The 20,780-nt window shown below is 40.5% G+C and overlaps 1 protein-coding gene across 2 annotated transcripts in view; it reads right to left on the bottom strand.

The window, feature by feature from the left end:
- Positions 1-20,780, bottom strand: part of FAT3 (FAT atypical cadherin 3) — a 652,719-nt gene that overhangs the window by 113,488 nt on the left and 518,451 nt on the right. For both annotated transcript variants that reach the window (XM_037841083.1, XM_037841084.1), the window contains exons 5-7: positions 16,426-16,740; positions 13,758-13,968; positions 5,120-5,259 (exon numbers count right to left, since the gene is read on the bottom strand). In XM_037841083.1, the coding sequence (XP_037697011.1) occupies positions 5,120-5,259; positions 13,758-13,968; positions 16,426-16,740 (666 nt within the window). The remainder of the gene's footprint in view (positions 1-5,119; positions 5,260-13,757; positions 13,969-16,425; positions 16,741-20,780) is intronic.

Raw genomic sequence — 20,780 nt, 5'->3', positions numbered from 1 at the left:
CACTGTAAAATGAGCATAATCTAATACCTGACTTAACTATTCTCAGGGTCTCTGGGAAATGAAGCTTAAGAATGAGACTTGATACCTGGGAAATCTCATTATGCAAATATCAGGAGTTATATTTTACTATATATTTTTATCCATTGATCCTTTGGAAGAGCCACATTCTAAATTTGTTTAAAATTCGCTATGAAGAAGCAGTAGCTCAGCTTAGTATGGCAGATGCGAGGGAAAGTTGTCAAAATTATTAATTTCTCACCCTTGGTGACGTGTGTCTCTTTGGTGGAGAAAGTCAGCAGGTTAAAGTGGGGGCTATCAGTAGACCAAGGCATTTTGTTCTCCCAGGATTCATGTATGTCTGGCTATGAGGGATTCTAATGATCATAGGTGGCATCCCTTTCCTCAGACAGCTATCTTGAAAACGTGCCCCCTTGTAACCATTGAGTCTCTTTTCCTGCCCTAGGATAGGCAGCAAAAACATAGTCTTGTCTTTGGGAGGCAGTATAATGTAGTGGTTGAGAAAGAAGGCTCTGGAATCAGACTGCCTGGGTGTGAAACTATGATCTACTCAAGTTTCTTAACCTTGCATTGTCTCTATTTTCTTAAATGTAAAATGGAATAGCAATAGTGGATTACTTACTTTCCTATTGCTACCATCATAAATTGTCACAAACTTAGCAGTTTTAAACAATACCCATTTATTATCTCACCATTCTAAGAAGTTAGGGTATGGTGTGGCTCAACTGGGTTCTCTGTTTAGAGTCTTACAAGGCTGAAATCGAGGTGTCTACAGGGCCTTGATTTCTGTTTCCATGTTCATTCAGATTGTTGGCAGAATTCAGTTCCTTGTGGTTGTTGGACTGAGGTCCTGTTTCCTTGCTGGCTGTCAGCTGGGAGCCTCTCTCATCTCCTTAAGGCCATTTGCATTTCTTGTCACATCATCCCCTCACCTTCAAACTAGCAATGGCATGTCAAATCCTTCTCACACTTGGAAACTCTATCTTCTGCTTTTGTTGCATCTCTTCTGACTTCGGCCAGACAAAGTTCTCTGCTTAAGGACTCGTGATTAGATTGGGCTCAACCAAATAATTTAGCATACTCTCCCTATTTTAAGAAATGTAACCTTAATAATATCTGCCAAGTAACTCAACATATTCACAGGTTCCTGGATTTAGTGCATGGACATCTGGGGGGTGAGGTGGGCAATTCTATCTACTACAAATAGTACCGGCCTTGTAGAGTAATTGTGAACATTAAATGAATTCATTCATTTACAGAGCTTGGGATAATTCACGGGATGCAAAAGCAAAAAAAATGTTGGTGAATTTTAGGGAAAGAGAAGACCGTGAAAGAGTCATCAAGGGTGGCCATCCTGGGGTAGAGCATCAGAAATCATGAAAAACCCACTAACATCCCCTGGGTCTCCTGTGTCACAGAACCCTTGACAAATTCCATCCTTTTTGCCTTTGGCTATCTTGCTGTAAGTGCCTTAAAGTATCATCTCTCCCCTTGGACCCCAGGACAAGTCAGAACTATCCAGACCAATTCCCCATTCAAAGGTTGGGGATGCAGCCACTACCATGTCATCATCATATCAAAGCTCTGTCTCAGGCACTTGTTTATTTCTCACAGCAATCTGTGAGGCAGACCTCATGCTACAAATGCCATGGTGTAGATCCAGCTCAGAGAGGCAGAGTGGTGACAGGAATAATAATAGTAGCACAGCATTTGGACCTCATGCTAATAGTCGGCATGCATAAACTCATGTAATACTCCCAGAAACTCTAATGTGTAGATATTAGTACTACCATTTTACAGATGAGGAGATGAGGAGACAGAGAAGTTAAGTAACCTACTCAAGGTGACTCAGCTACTAAGTGACAGATTTGGGATGAGGTTTATCTATTACGAAGCCCATGCTCAAATACTATGCTATATTATATAAAGTGCAATAAATCTCCCCACAAAATAAACAACTATTTTGTGCAGGGACTTTTCCCATCTTGGCAGGAGGTTTTTGTAAATCTTGGGATGCTATCTTCTTGCATTTTGTTCATCTGAATCTTTATAACTTGAAATCCACAAGACCTTCTTATTTTCTGTACTCATGCTAGGGAATCCCAGTAAAGAAAAAAATGTTTATTCTTCACCAGATATTGTAGCTCTGAGGCACCAGAATCCCGTGAGAGTTGGGAGAAAAGGACAAAACTGAAGATGAAGGAGGGTTTTCATGCAGACAGAAATCCCCAAAGCTCTGATTTATTTGACATTTATGAGGTAAAACCCACCAAATTGTTTACAGCTGATTTGGAGCCCGTGTCAGACCATGCTTTATGATGCCAAAGTATAGAAAAGTTCCCAGAAGGAAAACTGGTGTTTTTAGGCTATGGGACATTTCTTTAGTTATTCAGCGAAGGGCATCTGTACGATGGTGGAATCATTAAGTTACCCAGGGTCATGGATTAGAGCATGTTTTAGTGGTTTCTAAAAGAAACTGAGAATGCCTTTTCTTTCCCCAAACATTCTTTCATAATACACCTCTGATACTGAGGGTGTTGACAGAACTGTTCCTGTCACCCCGGCCGGAGAAATCGCTGTAAAGACCTGAATGGGCAGAGGCTGGTAATGTATTTGGGCCCTAACACAGCCCAACAGACAAACTAATGATTCTCAGATATTAAAAATAATGATGCACAAGTTTGTACTTTGGAAACTGTTAGTTCTCACTTCCTGAGAAGGTGATGGCCCCAGAGACACAGAGTGGCTTGCATATTTTCGACAAGAAAGTCTTTTGATACCCTTCATTAACTTATTTAGCTTGGCCCTGCCAACGGGAACCTCCAAGCTCACCCAAGTCCTTCCAAACTATTCCTGAGATAAGACTAGTCACTAGTCTGAAAGAAAAACAACAAAAACAGGACTTGAACAATACGTGCACTCAAAATCTTGTAATATATTCTTTGTTATTAATTTAAAAAGAGTGGGTACAAATCGGTCATCTGGATTTAAAACTCTGAATCACTGAGATTTCAGACCCTGAGTACAGCACCTAGCACACGGTATGCACTCAAGAAATATTTATCAAAGAAATGCTTTTAGATGATTTTTCACCTGGCCCTAATGAAATTCTAAAATTTTAATTGATAATACTTTTCTTAACATGAATCAGTTGTGTGCACTGGAGACACAGCACACCTACCAGGCAGATATTGTTGAATATTCATTATCTACTATTCATTCATTCTCAAAATATTTAACAAATATCTATAACATGTTGGGCACACTGAATTATCATTTAATTCAACTGTTACAGAACCTAGGAGAAAAGGATGGAAATGAATATGGTTCCATGATTTATTTGTATTTCACTCAAATATGTCTTGTGTTTTAAAGTGGCACTAAAAAGTAGTGGTAGGATATGCTGAGACATGGCTAATTTAGAAAAACCATTTAGAGTGACCTTGTATAACATCTTAGGAATACTGTGGGCAAGCTGTCTTGTATTAATCTTTGGAACATTCTTTTAGATTGTATGATTCCCAAAGGAATCAGGGGGATCAACCATAGGGCTGACTTTCCATGTGTTTATATTTCAGTCTCAAAAATACCCTGAAGCAGTTATGATTTTAGGTAGGGTGATCATATAATTTATTGTCCCAACTGGGGTAACTTTGAGAGCAAATGGGCACACTTAGTAATTAAGCCAGTACCACAGATGTAAACAGGACTCTTTCAGGCAAACAGGATCCAGGGTCTACGGCCATTCTAGTGACAGGACAAGGACATGGGTTGGGGGGTCAGGGGTCATGGGGTCTAATCCAAGATCACCCTACACTGGCTGCCTCATATGTGCAAGTCATTTCCCCTTTCTGGGCTTCAGTACATTCAAATAAAAATTAAAGGTGTTGTACTAAAGTGAACCCTACTGTTTTCTTCAAATTCTACTATTTTATGCTTACCACCAGGCTCAAAGGAAATATTCCTATCATATTTTTGGAATGGCTTCAAACTACGGCAGCTGACTAGGTAGGCACTTCTTAAGAAGTTAAATAGTGAAAAAGCTTATCTCTTTAAATAAATCGACCCTTGCTTGTTTGAGTTTGGTAAAAATTACATCTTCACTACCTGAAGCACTGTGTTGAGAAGGTTCTGAGGTCATATGTGGGATCAGCAGGAAAAAGGACCTTGGACAAATAGGGATGGCTTCTGCAGTCATGGGAATGGGAGTGAGAAGGGGTGAGGAAGGCAGGGGATAAAGCTTATGCATGTATGCCAGCTCTCCGCCATAAGTGGCTTAGATCTCTGGTACTAAAAAATAAAACAAATCATGTTCTCACATTTTGGGCAAATATGCCCCATTTTGATATCTAACATTGTATTAGTCTCACTTAAGATAATGTGGATTGAACCATGTGAAAAGCAGAGATTTTCATTCCTCCTTGTTCTCAATTTCCTTTCACATGCACTTAAGTAGCAGAATATAAGAAGTGGTCCTCCACCCTGGATGCATGTTAGAATCAAACAATCTCTGGGCAGGGCAGTGGGGAGAGCTAAGCATCAGTGCCTTTAACCTGCCCTTCCCCCTTTTCCTCCAGGGGATTCTCCTGTGCAGCGAGGATAAACAAACAGGCATGGAGGCTAGAGGAAGATATAGGGGTCAGGACACTTAGAGCCCAGCCCTTGGTCTCTATTCACTGGCTCTGTGACCTTGGATGTATCATTTAGCTTCTCTGAGTCTGTAAATTGCTTATTTGCACTCTAAGGTATTCTGGGCTCTAACTTTTGTTAACTGAAAAAAAAGGAGGGACAGAACATCATGTTGTGTTAACTCAGAGGATACAGATGTCTTCCTCTTCAGAAAAAAAACAAAACTTGACTTTGTTGTCAAAGAGATAAATCTACAGTGACTGATCAGAAAACAGATGCGTATTGCTGAAAGAGGCAGCTAAGTTACACAATAACTTTGGTAGAATAATTTTCCTAGGTTGTTCTCTCAAATGATTTTCTTAACACTACAAATCTGTTCATAAAATTTACTACTTATATTGTTGTCATTGCTTGTAACCCTGACTTTAGAAGACTTTTCTGCATCTCCACTCTTCAGTAATTAACATCCTACCTGAGTGACAGCAACATTTGTCCCATCGGTGACTTCCACACTCATATTATAAACAGACCTCTGTTCAGCGTCCAAAGGTTTTGCAATGACAATTGTCCCGACACCCTTCTCTGCGTCAAAAGAGCTGTCAAAATTCCCCCCTGACGATTTCACAAAAACAACATGAAATTAGCATATCTGAAGTTATACAAATTATTACTTGTATCAAAACAAATATCTCAAAAGGGAGCGCTTACATAGAAGTAATTCTGACAAGCATCTCTATGGCTCATTTTTGTGCATCTTAATTGGGATCTCTTTATTTCTAATTTAATTCATATTTCAAAATACAGTCTTTATCATGCATAATACATGTCACAGAAAAATAATGTACTGCAAACAAAGTCCTCAGTGGTAATGTTAAAGTAGTGAAGCATAAACTGACTCCATAATATTTAGAAAGCTAAACATTATGCAACTTCTTTTGGTTTCTATGCTATGAATTTTTAGACCCTTTGTTTTTTTCCAAAGTAGATTAAATCCTAAGTAAATAAAAAGTACAATTATTGTTAAAAAAAATGAGTCTATTCCAGGGTTGATGGTAAACATTTGGTTGATAGAGTTCAGATTCCCTCAAATAAATGTCAGAAATAAAATCATAAATACTAGAAAGTAAGAAAGCAAAAAAATAGAATTTTTTATTAAAAATTCTATATCTTCAATTTGAGATATTTATAGAAATAATTTTTGCCACTTTGACAGTGTGAAATATTTTTTTCCTAAAAAAGTAGAAAATTTATGGGAAATTTATAAAAAGAATCTGGAAGGAAGTAGAAAAAAACATCAATTTATGTAATATCAACTTATAAAACAATTTATATAAAATTTTAGAAAACTTGACTTTTTCCCCTTTAGGCCAGGTATACAGATGGTATGCTTAAGACAATACAGTATTGTTGAAATTGCTGCTCACTTTCTCCATCTCTGTGAACCAAAGTATGGTTTATGATCCTTCCAAGATGAATTTTTTTTTAGGGTAAGAGAAGATAATGACGTAAATGCTGGAAGGATTGTAATTAAATACCAGTATATGTTCACAAGCTCCAAATACTTTAGTGTGAAATTTCATGGTGTCAATTAATTTTGTTCTTGGAAGTGATTTTTTTTAACCATGGTAATTAAGGCATTGCATTGACTGAATTTCCTATTTTAGAAGAGAAACTCTGGCTTCTCTTACATTCAATATTCTAGGCATTTCATTTTGCTGATCAATGAACAATACATCTCTATGATATTACAATTATAAAAGGGCAGATGAGTTAGGAAAAAGGAGAATTTTACTTGAATTACTAGACTTTGATATACAATGACACAAAATAAATAATATGGTTAATTTAAAAGAAACCTGGTCATATATATGGTCATATATATTTCAAATACTTATTGCTTGCAGCTGTCATATACTCTTAAGATTATTTAATTGCTAGAGAGAACATAATTGCCCTTGACATTTAATTAAAGTTATGGAGATAAGGGGGCAACCAGAGAATTGCTTGGAGATTATATACTTTTTCAAAAATTTCATCTAAAAAGAGATTCATCGTTCGATTAAATCTTTAATTGATTTACTGAGAAGCACTAAATATTAACTGAAAAAACATCTTTTGAAGAATAGGATAAGGAAAAAAGAGGAAATCTAGGCTGAAAAGGGAAGTATGCCTTAGGTCACTATTTCTTTTTCAAAGGCAGTGTTTCATGTTGATAATCACATGAAATAAAACGTAAGGCTAATTCAAGTGTCTTGAATAACCATCTTAATGAAAAAAGAAAAACCATTTGTTATCAAGTGGTACATTCTGGTAAAAAAAACTTTCCCATGTAAATTCTCAAAGAAAGGACATAAAATCACCTTACAAGACCCATGTAAAAGGGAAAGATGAGTATGCAAATTCCCGTCATTTCTGGTGGATATTAAATCACATTTTAAATAATATTTCAAATCATCTTTAGAATGCTTTCCTGACTAAGATATGTTCACTTTTTAAAATCTGAGGACCATGAATTTTGGTGAGGGTTGGATGAGGGGTGGGGTTAGGGAGTCACCCTCTAAGTCGAGTATTTTAGAAGGTGAAAATTCATAGGTACAAGGTCAAATAGAAACCATGCAAATTATAGAACTTTGGTTTGCTCCAGTTTAATCACTAAAGACAATGTAATTTAGCGAGCGAGCAAGCAAAGATTTCCAGTTTGAGTTAGTGTTTAAATGGGGGAATCCTATATACGCTCCCTAAGGGGACTGATAACTGCATTCTCTGTACGGAGCTACATGGAAATACAGAATCCCTTTGTTTGCTTAGTGGCATAAAACATACATATGCCATACAGACTGTGCTTTCTTTTCAGTCATTTTTTTACTTTTGGTTACTTTTTTGGTTGTCATTTTTTGCAGTTCTCTCTTCCTGTGTGTGTGTCTTCCTCACTCACCTTTACTGTTTCAAAGAGTCTAGACCAGAAACCTAAAGGGGTGGCGGAGATAGACAAACAGAAAAGCAGACCAACGGGCATTTGAGAGAGCCTGTGACGTATCTCTGTCTCTAACATTTATTTCCAGGACGCTCGTTTCTAGTTAACCATCATTTCATGTGTAACAAAGTTCCTAAAATCTTCACTAAGTTTTCAAATGAATTTCTGACATGGGACACAGAATCTAGACCAGCAGTTCACCATCAACCCTCATGTGATGTAATAACCTACCACTTAAGCATCCCATTTCATAAATGACTCCGTATCTCTCCCCCAGTTCTCATTTTTCAGGCAGCATTTTAGCCTGAAAGTTGATTTCATTTTCAGAAGGAACCATGTCCAATTCATCTGGGATGAGAATATTAAGTCCAAGGAGTCCATTCTCTCTAGCAGCATTCCGTTTAAACAAGGTATGCTTCCTCAGAGCCAGTAACAGAACATGCAAAGCCACAGTGTGTTGGTGCAGCAGCGTTGGGCTAAACAAAAGGTGGGAGGAGGAAGGGCACTGCCGAGCTGGTCTGAATTTCAACAAAGTGGGGAATTAGAAAAGTCACAGCCTGAGCGTTGCTGCAGGGATGTGCGGCAGAGATGGTTAAAAGCGAGGTTGTGAACAGCCCACGAAACAGATAATTCACACCAGGGACATTACTCTTTGACCATTTTTGGTCAAGATGGGTGTAAAAGAGTAAACAAAAAGCAGAAAAGGCACACTAGATTTTTACTGGATTCTAAAGTTAAATGTAGCAATTAGGAATGTCCTAAACAGCTTTAAAAATGGGACTTGAATGAAAAATACTTGTAGCCAGAAGCTACTTGAATGTGCTGGGTGGTAGGGCCCTGGGCCATGATTTAGCCAAGTTTTCCTTTAAAAAAGCATCCAAAGTATCTCTATCTCTCCCTAAGGAGAGCCAATGGTGAAAATTACAAAGCTCCCCTTTGGAGAAGCCTCAATGTCCCTCCCCTAACATATGATTCCATTCTACTCCATGAGTAATTTAGAAACTATCAACCAAAGTCTAGTTGTTACCAAGGGGGGAGTGTTATGTGAGAGGCTTCCAAAACATAGAGCTATTGAATCTCAATGAACTACGGAAACCATATGCAAGCTGTTCATTCAAGTTCAGCATTGTACACTGAACTTAAGGAAAAATGTTATGCACCAATCACAGTTTGACCACAAAAAAATTTTCTGCCTTGGGATGAAGCAAGCACAATATGGGCCTGAAAAGGATATTTACACCAAAGGCAGGAGAGACTGGGTGGAAATCAGGAAATAGTGGTAGGAAGAAAACTTCCTTCTAAAATCCAGTTTAAAATTCATTTTCTTAAAGCAGTTAACATATGAAGTGTTTTTTTACTTTCTCTTTATCTCCTAAGGGCTCCCCAGATGAGCTACTCTGGGCTATATTGTTGCTCTGGAGAAAAGAGAAGCTTCTTTAGGACCAAATTCGAGACAATTGAAGACTAGGAGAAATGTGTTTGATGTCAACCGAAAGATTTTGAGTAGGAGTCACCCTCATGGAGGAACAACTGCACTAGAAATGGTACCTGGATACGGCTTCTCTCAGGAAGTACAAGCAACAGTTTTGTGCTAAAGAAATATGGGCACCTGGACAGAGAAGCCTCAGAGATGTCCAATCTTGGCCCAGAGAAAACCACCGCTGCTAAATAAAGGACGGCTCCACTGGGTACGACGTTCAAGAAGGACAAGCATAAGCTTGTGAGACAGAGCAGCCAAGAGCCTAAGATTCTGCAAGAACAACCTCAGGGCCAAGGTGGCCTGGGCTTTATGTACTGACATCACAGAAAAGTATTCCAGGTAGACCCAGGAGCTAGTGCTCACCATCAGAGAGTTATTTTCAAAAGACTGCTTTTCTCCTCTCTCCGACATTGGGTGAGGCAAAGCTATTTTAAGTGCTTACTATCTACAAGGAAACCATTTATCTGGTTTAAGTCAGGTGAAAAGCTAAAAAAAATAAAAGTGGATGGCAGCACACCCCCAATAAACTGTGGGTAAAGAGGAATCATTTGAAGTGTGTAATAATGGTTCCCTTGACAATGCAAATATTTGCCAGAGAGATAAAGATACGGGGACTGAACTGTGAACCAGATTGCTTGCACATTAGAGAGGATGTAAATCAAGGAACTGTTGAGTTGAAATCATAGTCTCCTGAGAAGTGTGAAGAAATGTGATAAAGCCACAAAGGATTATGGGTTATTTTTGTTCCCTTCATTTTGTTCCTTTTTAACACAGAGAAGGAACATGCTGTGCGCTGGGCTGTTTAAACACAGAACAGATGAACTTTATTATGTTTCCATTTAATTACAGCTTTCGTAAGTGGGTTACAAGTAGGGCTTTTGTTTCTGGAAGCTGAAGAGAGTCTAGCTACATAACATCACAGGCAGTGGCCTCTTTGAGGGCCCCAGAAAGTGGCAGATCTTTTGGTGCAGGGACCAGACGTGGGAACAGAAGGTTGCTCACCACAGAGCTTTTGTGAATTCGTATCATAGAAGGAGGAAAAGAAATGCAGTTCAAGCAAGAATCTGGTAGATTTGGAAATATGGAAATGAGAAAACTATATTCTCATGGGAAAAAGCATGCTGAAATGCTATTTCTTCTTACTTAATGAGAATTCATTAGCCATAGCATTTGTAAGCTTTAAGTACGAGGCCAAAATGTGTGTTCTCTGTAACTGTGAATGTCTGCATAGGGTCTGAATGCACTAGATCTAAAAACAGAATCAAATCTTGACTCCTCTTGGAAAATTCTTTATGAGCATTTACCAAGACAAGACCTATATGTAAACTAGAGACCTCATTACTGACATTATATGCCCAATGCCTATTCTTAGCATTCAACTATAGTACACTGCTAAGTTTTTAAAGCTACCACTCATTATTCCTTGTCTTTCCCCCTGTATTAGCTTGGTCAAGAAAGACGCTTAGGTAAGGAGGAAGGGGGTGTGGTGGGGAGAGATGAGAGTCTCGAAGGCCAAGGATAAATAAGCAAGACATCTTGAAAGTGAGAATGAAACATGTGAATGTGATGAAACAATAGGTATTTAAAGAAGGGGAATGATGTCAGCAGATTGAAAAAAAGGATTGATTGGAAAGGGAGATTTAGTGGAAGGGAGAAAATATTAGTACTGAAAGGAACCAGCACCTGGGGAAAAGATTTTACATCTGCAATGAAGTTAAGAGTTGGAGTTTCAAGATGTTGTTGGCTGGGTGTGGGGATAGAAAAAAAATCATGCTTTGTTTGGGCATGTGGCCCAGTAAGTTAAATTTGTAAGATAAGATCAACTAGACTCGATCAAATCTACAGTGACATCTCTGTGATGGAATCATCTAGGCCAGAGGGACAACCCTGTAGGTCTCCATTAAGAGAACTACTCAAAGCACTGAAGCCAAGGGGATTCTGTAGGAAGAGTGAAAGCTGAGGCCAAGTTCTTGATATAGTTTCTGGGTCCATATTTGGAGCAGCTCAAGGGGACTCCTTCTAAGGAGAGATCTCATCTGTAAAATGCCCTTCTCTACTTAGACCAGTCATGTTTCCGTTTTGTCTAATGTGCTGTGGTTGCTGTGGCTGGGGTACAGTGGAAGGTCACACTGACTCTGGAGAGGTTTCAGGGGGCATCCGTAGGGTTAACATATTGGCTGCCTGTGGCATCTCCATCAGTCAGCATCATTTATTCCATGCTCCCCAGGTGGACAGCAAGGGAAACACTGGCAGGAGGAATGAACAAGGAGACATGAGTCTTGACCTTAAGGGTTAATAATAGAAATAGGATAAGCATAAATGGAAATATACAATAGCACTGATAATGCCTGCAGGAAAAAAAAGACATGCAAATAAGGCTACAGGCAGAGCTCCTAGGTATGCTTATTATACACAATGGTGCAAACACACAGATAAGAATGTAGAACAATGGCAAAATTGAACTGAGTAAAATGGAGTCAGGTGACTGATCAAACAGAGCATCAGAGAAATGAAGGATGTCTAAGGTGGAGTACACACAAGGGCATTCTGGAGTAGGCTGTGAGTGGGATGTGCTACAGGTCAGGAAGTTGCATGCATGAATCATGCCAGGGAAAGAAGCAGCACTGTCAGGCTGCAGAGGTGCTTACAAACCAGAGGGTCAGGGACCGAGGGAGCTAAATCTTGTGGCTGATGATTGATAGCAACTCCTCCCACATGTCACACACAGCATAGCAGATGCCCTTTTGTCTACTGGGTCTCCACTGCACTCTTCTTTGAAGTATTTAAAAGAAATCAATATTGCACATATTCCTGGAGGCCCAGCACCAGGGACACATGTTCCAAATGAAATGCACTTTCTATGACTCTGATTGGAGGTGGTAATGAAGGAATCACCAAAGGTGGCTGCAGAGAGAACCAGGCAATGAATATATGCCTCCTTTGTTTCATCTAGGAAGAAGCTGCAGCAAATTGCTGAGAAGCTAAAGAAGCCAGGACATCTCTCATGGATCAGAAGAGGCTCGCTTTCAAATGTGTTAAGTGGAGACAAAGAAAGAGTTGAAAGCCTCAAATTAGGATGGTCATGTACAGGGATGATATAATTAATGCCAATTAAGTAAAATAAAGATGTTCTACCATCATTCTGTAAAATGAAATATGTAGAAAACAAGCCCTTTCGTTTTGAGAGTTCAGAGGTCCCTTGACCAAGATTTGATTGGGGGCAATGGGAGCATTCTTTTTCTGCGTCTCATTAAAACAGATGTGGCATGTTCTAAATGCTTTCCCCCGACTCAGCCAGTCCAGGGAGGAGAGGAAGGTTCCTGCCCATCCTAAGCAGGCAGTGACATGTGGAAGGAAATGATTCCCCCAGACCAGTTCTCTCCTGGATTCCCTGCCTCCCATCAAGAAGAGTGGGAAATCAGCTTCAGTTCGACTCGGTGTCAGATCCGGAGCTGGCACACACTCGCCTCGTCTCTCCACTTAGCAACAGCCCATTTTATTTCCCAGTCCTCGGCACTCATTTCCTCTCCACCGCCTCTCCCTGCCAGTTTGTTGAGGGCAGTTGGTGCTGTCTCGCCCCCTCCTTTTCCAGCCTGGAGTGCTTGCTTGCTTTCTTTCAAGGAATTTGAAGGTTGGCTCCCAAGGTCTACCCTGTGTGCTTACATCTGCTTTCTCCATTCAGCTCACATGAGAGGCTCCCTGGTTATATATCTAGGTTCCATTTCCTGCCCTTCCTTTTGTGGACAGCAGCCAGGGAACTCTCCTGATGGGTTTTTTAGGTATATGAATGTTACTACTGCTGTAAAACAGAGGGGCTAAAATACATTTTAATTTATTTTTCAATTGGCAAAGGCCCATTTAAATAAACCAACCTACAAAAAGATCAAAAACAAAACAAAAAACCAAACCAAACAAAAAGCCCACATATCTCAAAAGCAAAGAAAAAAAATTAAAAAATAAATCAAAACAACCTCCCCCCAAACTTCCAACCCCATCAAACCTCAAACAAAGGAATCACTGGATACAAGTAATGCAATAGCTGTTAGAGGCATGTATGAAATCTGTGGGCTGTACTTCAGCCTGTCACAGGCGGTTATGAAAGATGTAATTTAATTTGCTTAAAAAAAAAAACCCGTAAAAGGCAGATTGGATAGCTGTATTTTAGCAAATGTGTTTGCACTAAGGGTACCTTCTGTTGAACAGTTCTGCCCACAAGCTGTCTGTAGAATATAGAACATCTCTCGAGCATGCTTGCCACCTTGAAGCAGGGTAGTCAGGAGCAGAAAAAAAAAGAACAGAATGCAGAAAAAAGGTGAAGAAAAAGAGAGAAATGAAGGACAGCAAGTCTAGTACCATCAATACATTTAGAAATGAGATTAGCCAAGTGTGACAATAGAATTTAAATGACACACAGAAAGACATTAAGAGATTGCAGTAAATAACGTACTATGGAAAATCCAGCCAGAGAGCACTTTCTGTTCAGCTTAGCTACAGTCGGAACGAAAGCACAGGTCGATTATTCATTTTACTGGCTCTTTTGCATTCTAGCACGATACGATTTTTTCATCTTAGCTCTAATCGTTAGTTTTCTCTCCAGTTGCTCAGAACAGCCAATTATTACATTGCCCAATACTGCTCAGGAGGACTTGAACTTACCAACTATGTCAAACCACAGAGGGGTGTTAGCTGGCTGCACAGACACCACCCCTACGATCTCTGTTACTCTGTCACTTTCCATGACTGTGAAGTTGTAAAATGGTTCATCAAAGGTCAGTGGTATAGGTGAAGGGGGTGGTTTTTTAATCCATTCAATGTGGAGGCGGGCCGTGGAGGATTTCTGTGGACGCCCATTGTCTACCGCCTTTATCTACTCACACATGGAGAGAACACAGAAAGATGTCTTAGAGCTCTGATCATGGTTGACAGTTGGATCTGTCGCTGCATATGGGGTAGGGCAAAGACTCCATTCTCATGACAGTGTCAGAAAAGGGAAGAAGAGGGTGGGGATGTGGGAAGAATGGGCTCTGGGAATGGGAGGAAAGCAACTGAGTGATGTGGGGGCCCCGTACCATGTTCATCAGAAGGCAATCTGTACCACTGCCAACTTTATGGATGTGGAAAACTTGAGAAGCAAATGTTGCCCTTATAATTTTTAGTATTTTATAGGCATGGACAGTAATTACACAAGCAGGAATGGTTCATGAACCTGAACCTCGCCTCTAGAGGTGATGCTTGAAAGGGAATCAAGTTTATACTGTGACCCTCTACTTAAGTGTGAATGATGTGGGTGGAACTGTGTCCGTGTGTGTGTGTCTATCTGTATATGTGTGTGTGTGTGTGCTTCTGTTTTGCAGCTCCTTCCTTCTGCTTTATTCTGGAGAAGCGTTCCATTCCCAAAGAGTCCCAGAAGAGTGATGGGGGTAAGTGGGGGAAAGGCAGCAGCCTTGCTTTAACTGCTTTAGAGACCCCTCAGTTATTCCAACTCTGAAGGGGTACAGGAAAACTCTTGGTGGAACCCTGGAGGACAGGGTTGGGAGTGGTAGGTATGGTGCTAAGGACTTTCCTCTTATGGCTATAAGTTGGCTGATTCAAGAATGAGGAAAGCATGTCTCCTCACCAAGTGGACAGGGTGACATGGTGTCCTGGACTTAAATGAGATGGTCAAATCCAATATGCAGAAAACAATGACAGAAAAATCAAAATACCAAAGTACATTTTTTTAAAAAAGGATTTTTAAAATCTTACATTTTAAAAATAATATGACTAATATTGACAACTCACAGTACCCTAATGCTATGTGTTCATGAATGATCACTTCGCCCTAGCAATTTCCTGTGGGATGGGATGCTCTTGATGATACATGTCTTAGGTCAGGTTCTCTTAAGAACAGAGCCTGAGATAAGGATTTGAGTGCACTTGATTTTTCTTTTCCTGAGGGGGTGGTTCATGCTCTCAAGAGAAAAGAAGTAAAGAAAGCAGGATAGGGCAGGGGAAGGAGCTAAGCAAGGATGCTGTCTCTGCTGAAGTCTAACCTTAGCCTGAATCCTCAGGAGTTCTACGGCATTCATTGCACCACAGAGCTGGTTTCACCTAGAGGCAAGGAGGTTGTCCTTTTGTATCCTTGTATCAGTCAGTCTTTGGGATGCTGGGGTGGGGGTGAGGGTGTGTGTGTAACCTCTTGGATCAGGTGGCTCCCATTCAGCCAAGAACAATTTTCTGGAGAAGGGGGTAGGTGTGAGCACTTAGTAGCCCGCACAGCAGTTGGGAGACAGATCCACTAGCCTGGTAAAGTGGACCTGGGTGGGACAACAACAGTATTCACTACAGTCTATCCAGGCCTTGAAGATCCCCAAGTTGTAAGTCTCACATAGCTGCAATAGCATTTATTATATCAGAGCTTCTAATGGTAGAAACAGAACTGATATTTTTAGCTCTTTTTCTTTTCTGTCCACTCTTCTGGACATATTACTGGGCAGAGAAAGAAACCCAAGTCCAGATCATGGAAGCAAAAAGATAAATCAAGGGGTTCACACCATCCTTTAAAATAATGAAGAAGTGACTGCATACAGCAGAGAAAACTAAGGACAAAGAGAAGGACCATGGATAGTGGCAACTCCTGATAACTGTTGGCACTCTGGCTATCCCTTGTGAGGATAACCAGCCACCTTTCTGGCATAGATGCTACATATCTAGAGTGTTTGGGTGTGGTGGAAGTACACTGGTACCTTAGAGAGGAGTTTAAGTCTCTACTTGAGTTGGTGCTCATGTGTTTTGTTTTTGTTTTTTTAATTTTCTAACTTAAAGAACAATTTAATCACTTTTTACTTGAGTTTTTCACTTTTTACAGGGTAGACATAGCTTTGTTTAGTTGTTATTTGTGTTTCACAATTTACACAGTTGAATTCACGTCTACCACATTGTTGACAATTAGAAAAGTTGTTATCTTTGGAAAGTCTTGGGGACATGTTGAGCCATATGTTGAGTGGTAGGCGGTGCGTGTCACTCTCGTTCCTCTACCTTCCGTTTACGTCTGTGCTCAGTGTTCTGAGAATGATCTAAGGCTGAGGGATATGTGGTTGAGTATGTGATGGAGCAGGGTGTGGACTGGGCATGGGGGATGTTTGCTGACAGGAAACCGTCTCACTGTTTATGGAATGTCACCCAAAACACTCACGAGTTCTCACCTGTACTTGCCTCCCAGAAAGGAGCCTTCCATAGCTGTATGATTCTACATTTTATTCTAAAGATACATTACTTAAAGGAATATAAATAAGAAATTAACCCCTCACCCCCATTATTATTACTGGGGTTCAGAAAATCTTACCGTTAGGATGTCATAACTCCCCGCTGTAAACTGCTTTCTAGAAGAAACCATGCCAGTTTTAGGGTCAATAAAAAACTTTCCATCATCATTCCCATCCACGATGCTGTAGGAGATTTCTGCATTGGGACCCTCATCTCTATCGAATGCAAAAGCCCTGTAAATGGGTTCTCCTCTCTTTCTTCGGTCCCGTTCTGGCAGCTTGATCTGGTAGACCTTCTCGGGGAATTGGGGCTTGTTGTCGTTTTCATCCAGAACCTGAACCACCACCCAAATGGTGGACTGTTTTGGAGAGGAACTGCCATCTGTCACGGTCACCTGAGTTTTGAAAGAGAAAGCATTATGCAGTCAAAAAGGAAAGAAACTATTCTCACCACTTCTCTCTCCGCCCACCCACAAAAGATCTATTCTGTGAACCTGGGCATTCAACTTTACTTATTCCTATAGTTCTTATTAACACAAACCCAATAATGGAAAGCACTGATGAAAGGGGAGGAGGGAGATGGGACTGGTTGTGGTATGGAATAGTGAGGGAAAAGAAATAGGATTGACTTTTTGACATATGCCAACAAATCCCCAACAAACTCAAAAAACATGACCATCATTGTATAGTAACTCATGGGTGTGCCCCCTAATCCTTGCACAATGCTCTCTCCATCAAAACTCTTCCAGTACTCATTTTATCTTCCATCTTCACATAAAAGTTGTGGTGTTTACATTGTCACTGAACAAAAGGAAAACTGTAATGCATGCTTCACAATTGAGATGGCTGGCTTTAAGTTACATTTGACAGTTAAAATATGTTTTTAGCAGTCACAAAAAATGTTTTCCCCCTCTGGGAAACTGGGAGAGGGATGGATATCCCTCCTTACAACTCTGAGATGCTATTTTTATGGGTGCCTGTGAAAATGGAAATAGGGGAGAGAAATGAAGAGCACTTGTGTGAAAAGTCTGCATGGCAGATATAAAAAGTATGCCAATCATACTATGAATAATTTTCTTGTTGGTCACAGTGATGATAATCACTGTGATAATAATACTTAACAGGCAGATGGTATGACACAGCTTATAAAGCATTCTCCAATGCATTATCTCATTTACTTTCTAAAATAGCCTTGTCAGTAAGTGGAGCAATTTTATTTAATACCATTTTACAGATGAGAAAACAGAGGCCCAGAGAGCACATAGTTAATAAGTGCTAGAGCCAGGCATTGAACTTTTGGCAATTCTTAATTTTCTGTTTATCCACAAAAACTGGATACACGATTTATTCTTTAAATCATTACCTTGCATTAGATAGCTTATAACTCCAAAATATATTTGGAGCCTGGAAGGAACATAAAGATGCACATCAGTAGGAAAAAAAATAACAGTGAATTACAGCACCTGGTCACATAGTTTCTCACCTAACAAAGCAACCTGACTAGAATAACTGGGGGAAAAAAGGCAAGAATATGGGAAAACAAATTAAAAGCATTTTGCAAAATAGAACCACGATCTAGTTCAGTTTCTGTAACAAGCTGCCTAGGAGGATGGCTTTAATAGACTTAAGATAAATTTTCATAAGAGTTTTTGCTTTCTTTGAAAAATCAATGAAGTCTTCTTCCAAGGTTATTTTCCCAATTGGCTTGTCATGTTTCATGAAAGAAACATGCCAGGGTCAATATGTGCGAAGGCTGGACTGGACTCTTAAGCTAATTTCTGGGCATACTGAGTTCTGGAGTGGCTCTTTGCGATGCTGCTAACTACAATGTTATACTCCTAGGTGAGCTGTGTTGACCCAAACACACTGATTTTTGTGCTCAAGTGCTCTGCCTCTCTTTTGCTTGAACAGCCCCTTTCCAAATCTGTCTTCAGTTAAGTCATGGTCTTCACCATGCACAAAATCACCTCTATGTTGCTTGTCGATAAATGCCTTGCAGTGGGCTCCCAGATGAAGTTCTGGGTGCTGCTTTGGGGCCTAGAGGCTGCGAAGGAAAAGAGAGTGCCTCTTGGCCATGGTTCACCACTCACTGGGGGTTCCTCCTGTTGTACAAATACTCTCTTGGATAGACCTGAATTTACACAGAAAAGGTTGGCAGCTGCAAGAGCTCATGAAGAAGTCCCTAGGTGTGCTATGGGGAGTGGGTCACCCACATCATCACCTCTTCTTAAGCACCCAGCTTTCCCTGCTCCCTCTGGCCACATGGGCATCTCTGAGCTTTCTAAATGCCGTCCTCTCTCCCTGAGGTGCTCTCCCCCATCCTTTACCAGGTTGTCACCTACTCATTCTTCAGGTCCAGCTGAAATGTCACTTCTTCAGGGATGTCTCCTCTGACCCCATAGACCAAGTGTCCCCTCCCAACCCAACTGTGCACTCTTAAATCACCCTATACTTTTCTTTTGCAGTACATAGTAGTGTAGAAATTGGAAATTAATTAAATACACGATTTCCACCTATAGTTTATAAGCTGCATAAGGGTAAAGATAGATTGTGCCTATTTGGTTCACTGATCTCATCCCTGTGTCAAGCCACCTGGAAAATGCTCTGTAATGCTTATGTAATGAATAAAGGCTCTAACTCAGGCCCTGCTTGGACACCTTCCTTAGCCGAAAGAGTCTCTCCTTCAAATGCCTTCTTGGATTATTCAAGGCTCTTTACAACATTGCCCAAAGTGACCTCCCACCTTTTTGCCCATCACTCGTCCATCTCTTTACCCATAGATTTGCCTACCATCAGTACTGATAATTTCCAAATGTATATTTCTTGTCTAAGCCTATTTCCTGATCTCCAAATAGGTATGTCCAACTGTTTACTAGGAATATACTTTCCAGCCCTCTCTCATATACCCTAATGCCCTAAAAGTCACAATCTCCTATATTCATTGTCTCTATGAATGACACCACTCCTGCTCACATATTGGTCCACATCAGAGTCCTGGATATGCACCTAGAGTCCCCACTCTGTCTTAGCATCCACATCCAACCAAACTCAGGAGACCAGCAGTTCTCTCTCATGCGCATCTCCCCACATGCCAATGCCCTCTGCCACATCACCTCAGGACAAGCCTCATATACATCTTGATTGGACTACAATTCAAGGCTATAGTAGCCTCCTGGTCTCCCTGACTCCAGCCTTTGCCACTGTCGCTCAAGTGTTACTTCTTCCTCAGAAATGTGATTGTGCCACTGACCTACAAAACCCTCTTCACAGGCCTCTTGCGGACATGCCCTTTATGGAATTGGTGGGCCTTGGTGTTCACTATGTATCATTCATCCCTTTCCTTCCTTCTAGGCTTCAGATGTACTGTGAGCTTAGGAGGCACTGAATGTACAATGCTCTTACACTTCCATCCCATTGCACAGCTGTTTTGTCTCTAAGGAATGCTTTCTCCTGGGAATACACCCTGACTCATTCTAGAAGCTTCAATTCAAACACTTCTGCTTCTGCAAAGCCATTCCCTGCCTCTTGCAGACTGATACAGGTGCTCCTGCCATGCTCCCACTCTACTGTGTGCAAGGCTCCAGGACACTGATCACCATCCTGCATTTTAATATGTTTGCTTGTTGGTCCCCATTCAATCCTTCCAGGAGGTAAGCAACTTAGGGTTAGGGATGGCTTCTTATTTGTGGTAGTGTTCCAGCACCTGGCATAGCTCTAAAGCGCCAAATGAATGCTGTTGAAGGAAATTAAGAATAATTTACCCCAAACTCTTCCCTATGAAAATAAATGAAAAGAATGTTCTGACACAAAGGGTCTCTGTTTCCCCCTCAGTTAGAAATGAAGAGACTGATAACATATGATCTCCCATGTTTCTCCCAGCACTATGATTCTAAGAATAGGGGTCAGCTAGAGGCAGACCTAGTGCTAATCCTGCAGTCTGGGGTTTGTTCCCATCTCACATCCTTGAGAACACTACCAATCCCTCTATCAATCATAATGATTTGTAGTCACTTCCAAAACCATGACTGTCATTGTGGATCCTTATTCATTCTACTGAAATGATCTGTTTATGTGTTTAGCTCCTTCCACAGACTGGGTGCTACTCAAGGGCAGGCATCCTGTCCTTTTCATCTCTTTCCGGAACCCAGTGCAGTACACGTTTGTTGAACTGAACTATGTTGCTAACGACAAAGTCTGAGTTTCCATTATTATTTCTCTGGATCTACTCATTTGCCCTGCCGTGTTTTATACTTGGCATATTAATCATTGACTGTTTGAACAGATTCCCAGACTTTGTACTTCAAGCTGCCCTAGGCCTCACTTGGAATTAGCCCATTTAGAAGGAGTAGCAGCACTGGAAATAAAAGCAAAACTAATTGAGAACATCTGCATCTTTCCCCATCTCCATCATTTTCATTAATGATGCAAGGAATTA

Source organism: Choloepus didactylus, chromosome 6 (genome assembly GCF_015220235.1).
Source record: "Choloepus didactylus isolate mChoDid1 chromosome 6, mChoDid1.pri, whole genome shotgun sequence".
NCBI classification, from domain to species: Eukaryota; Metazoa; Chordata; class Mammalia; order Pilosa; family Megalonychidae; genus Choloepus; species Choloepus didactylus.
Note: the sequence above shows the minus strand (reverse complement) of the source record. Positions and strands in the feature narration are given on the sequence as shown.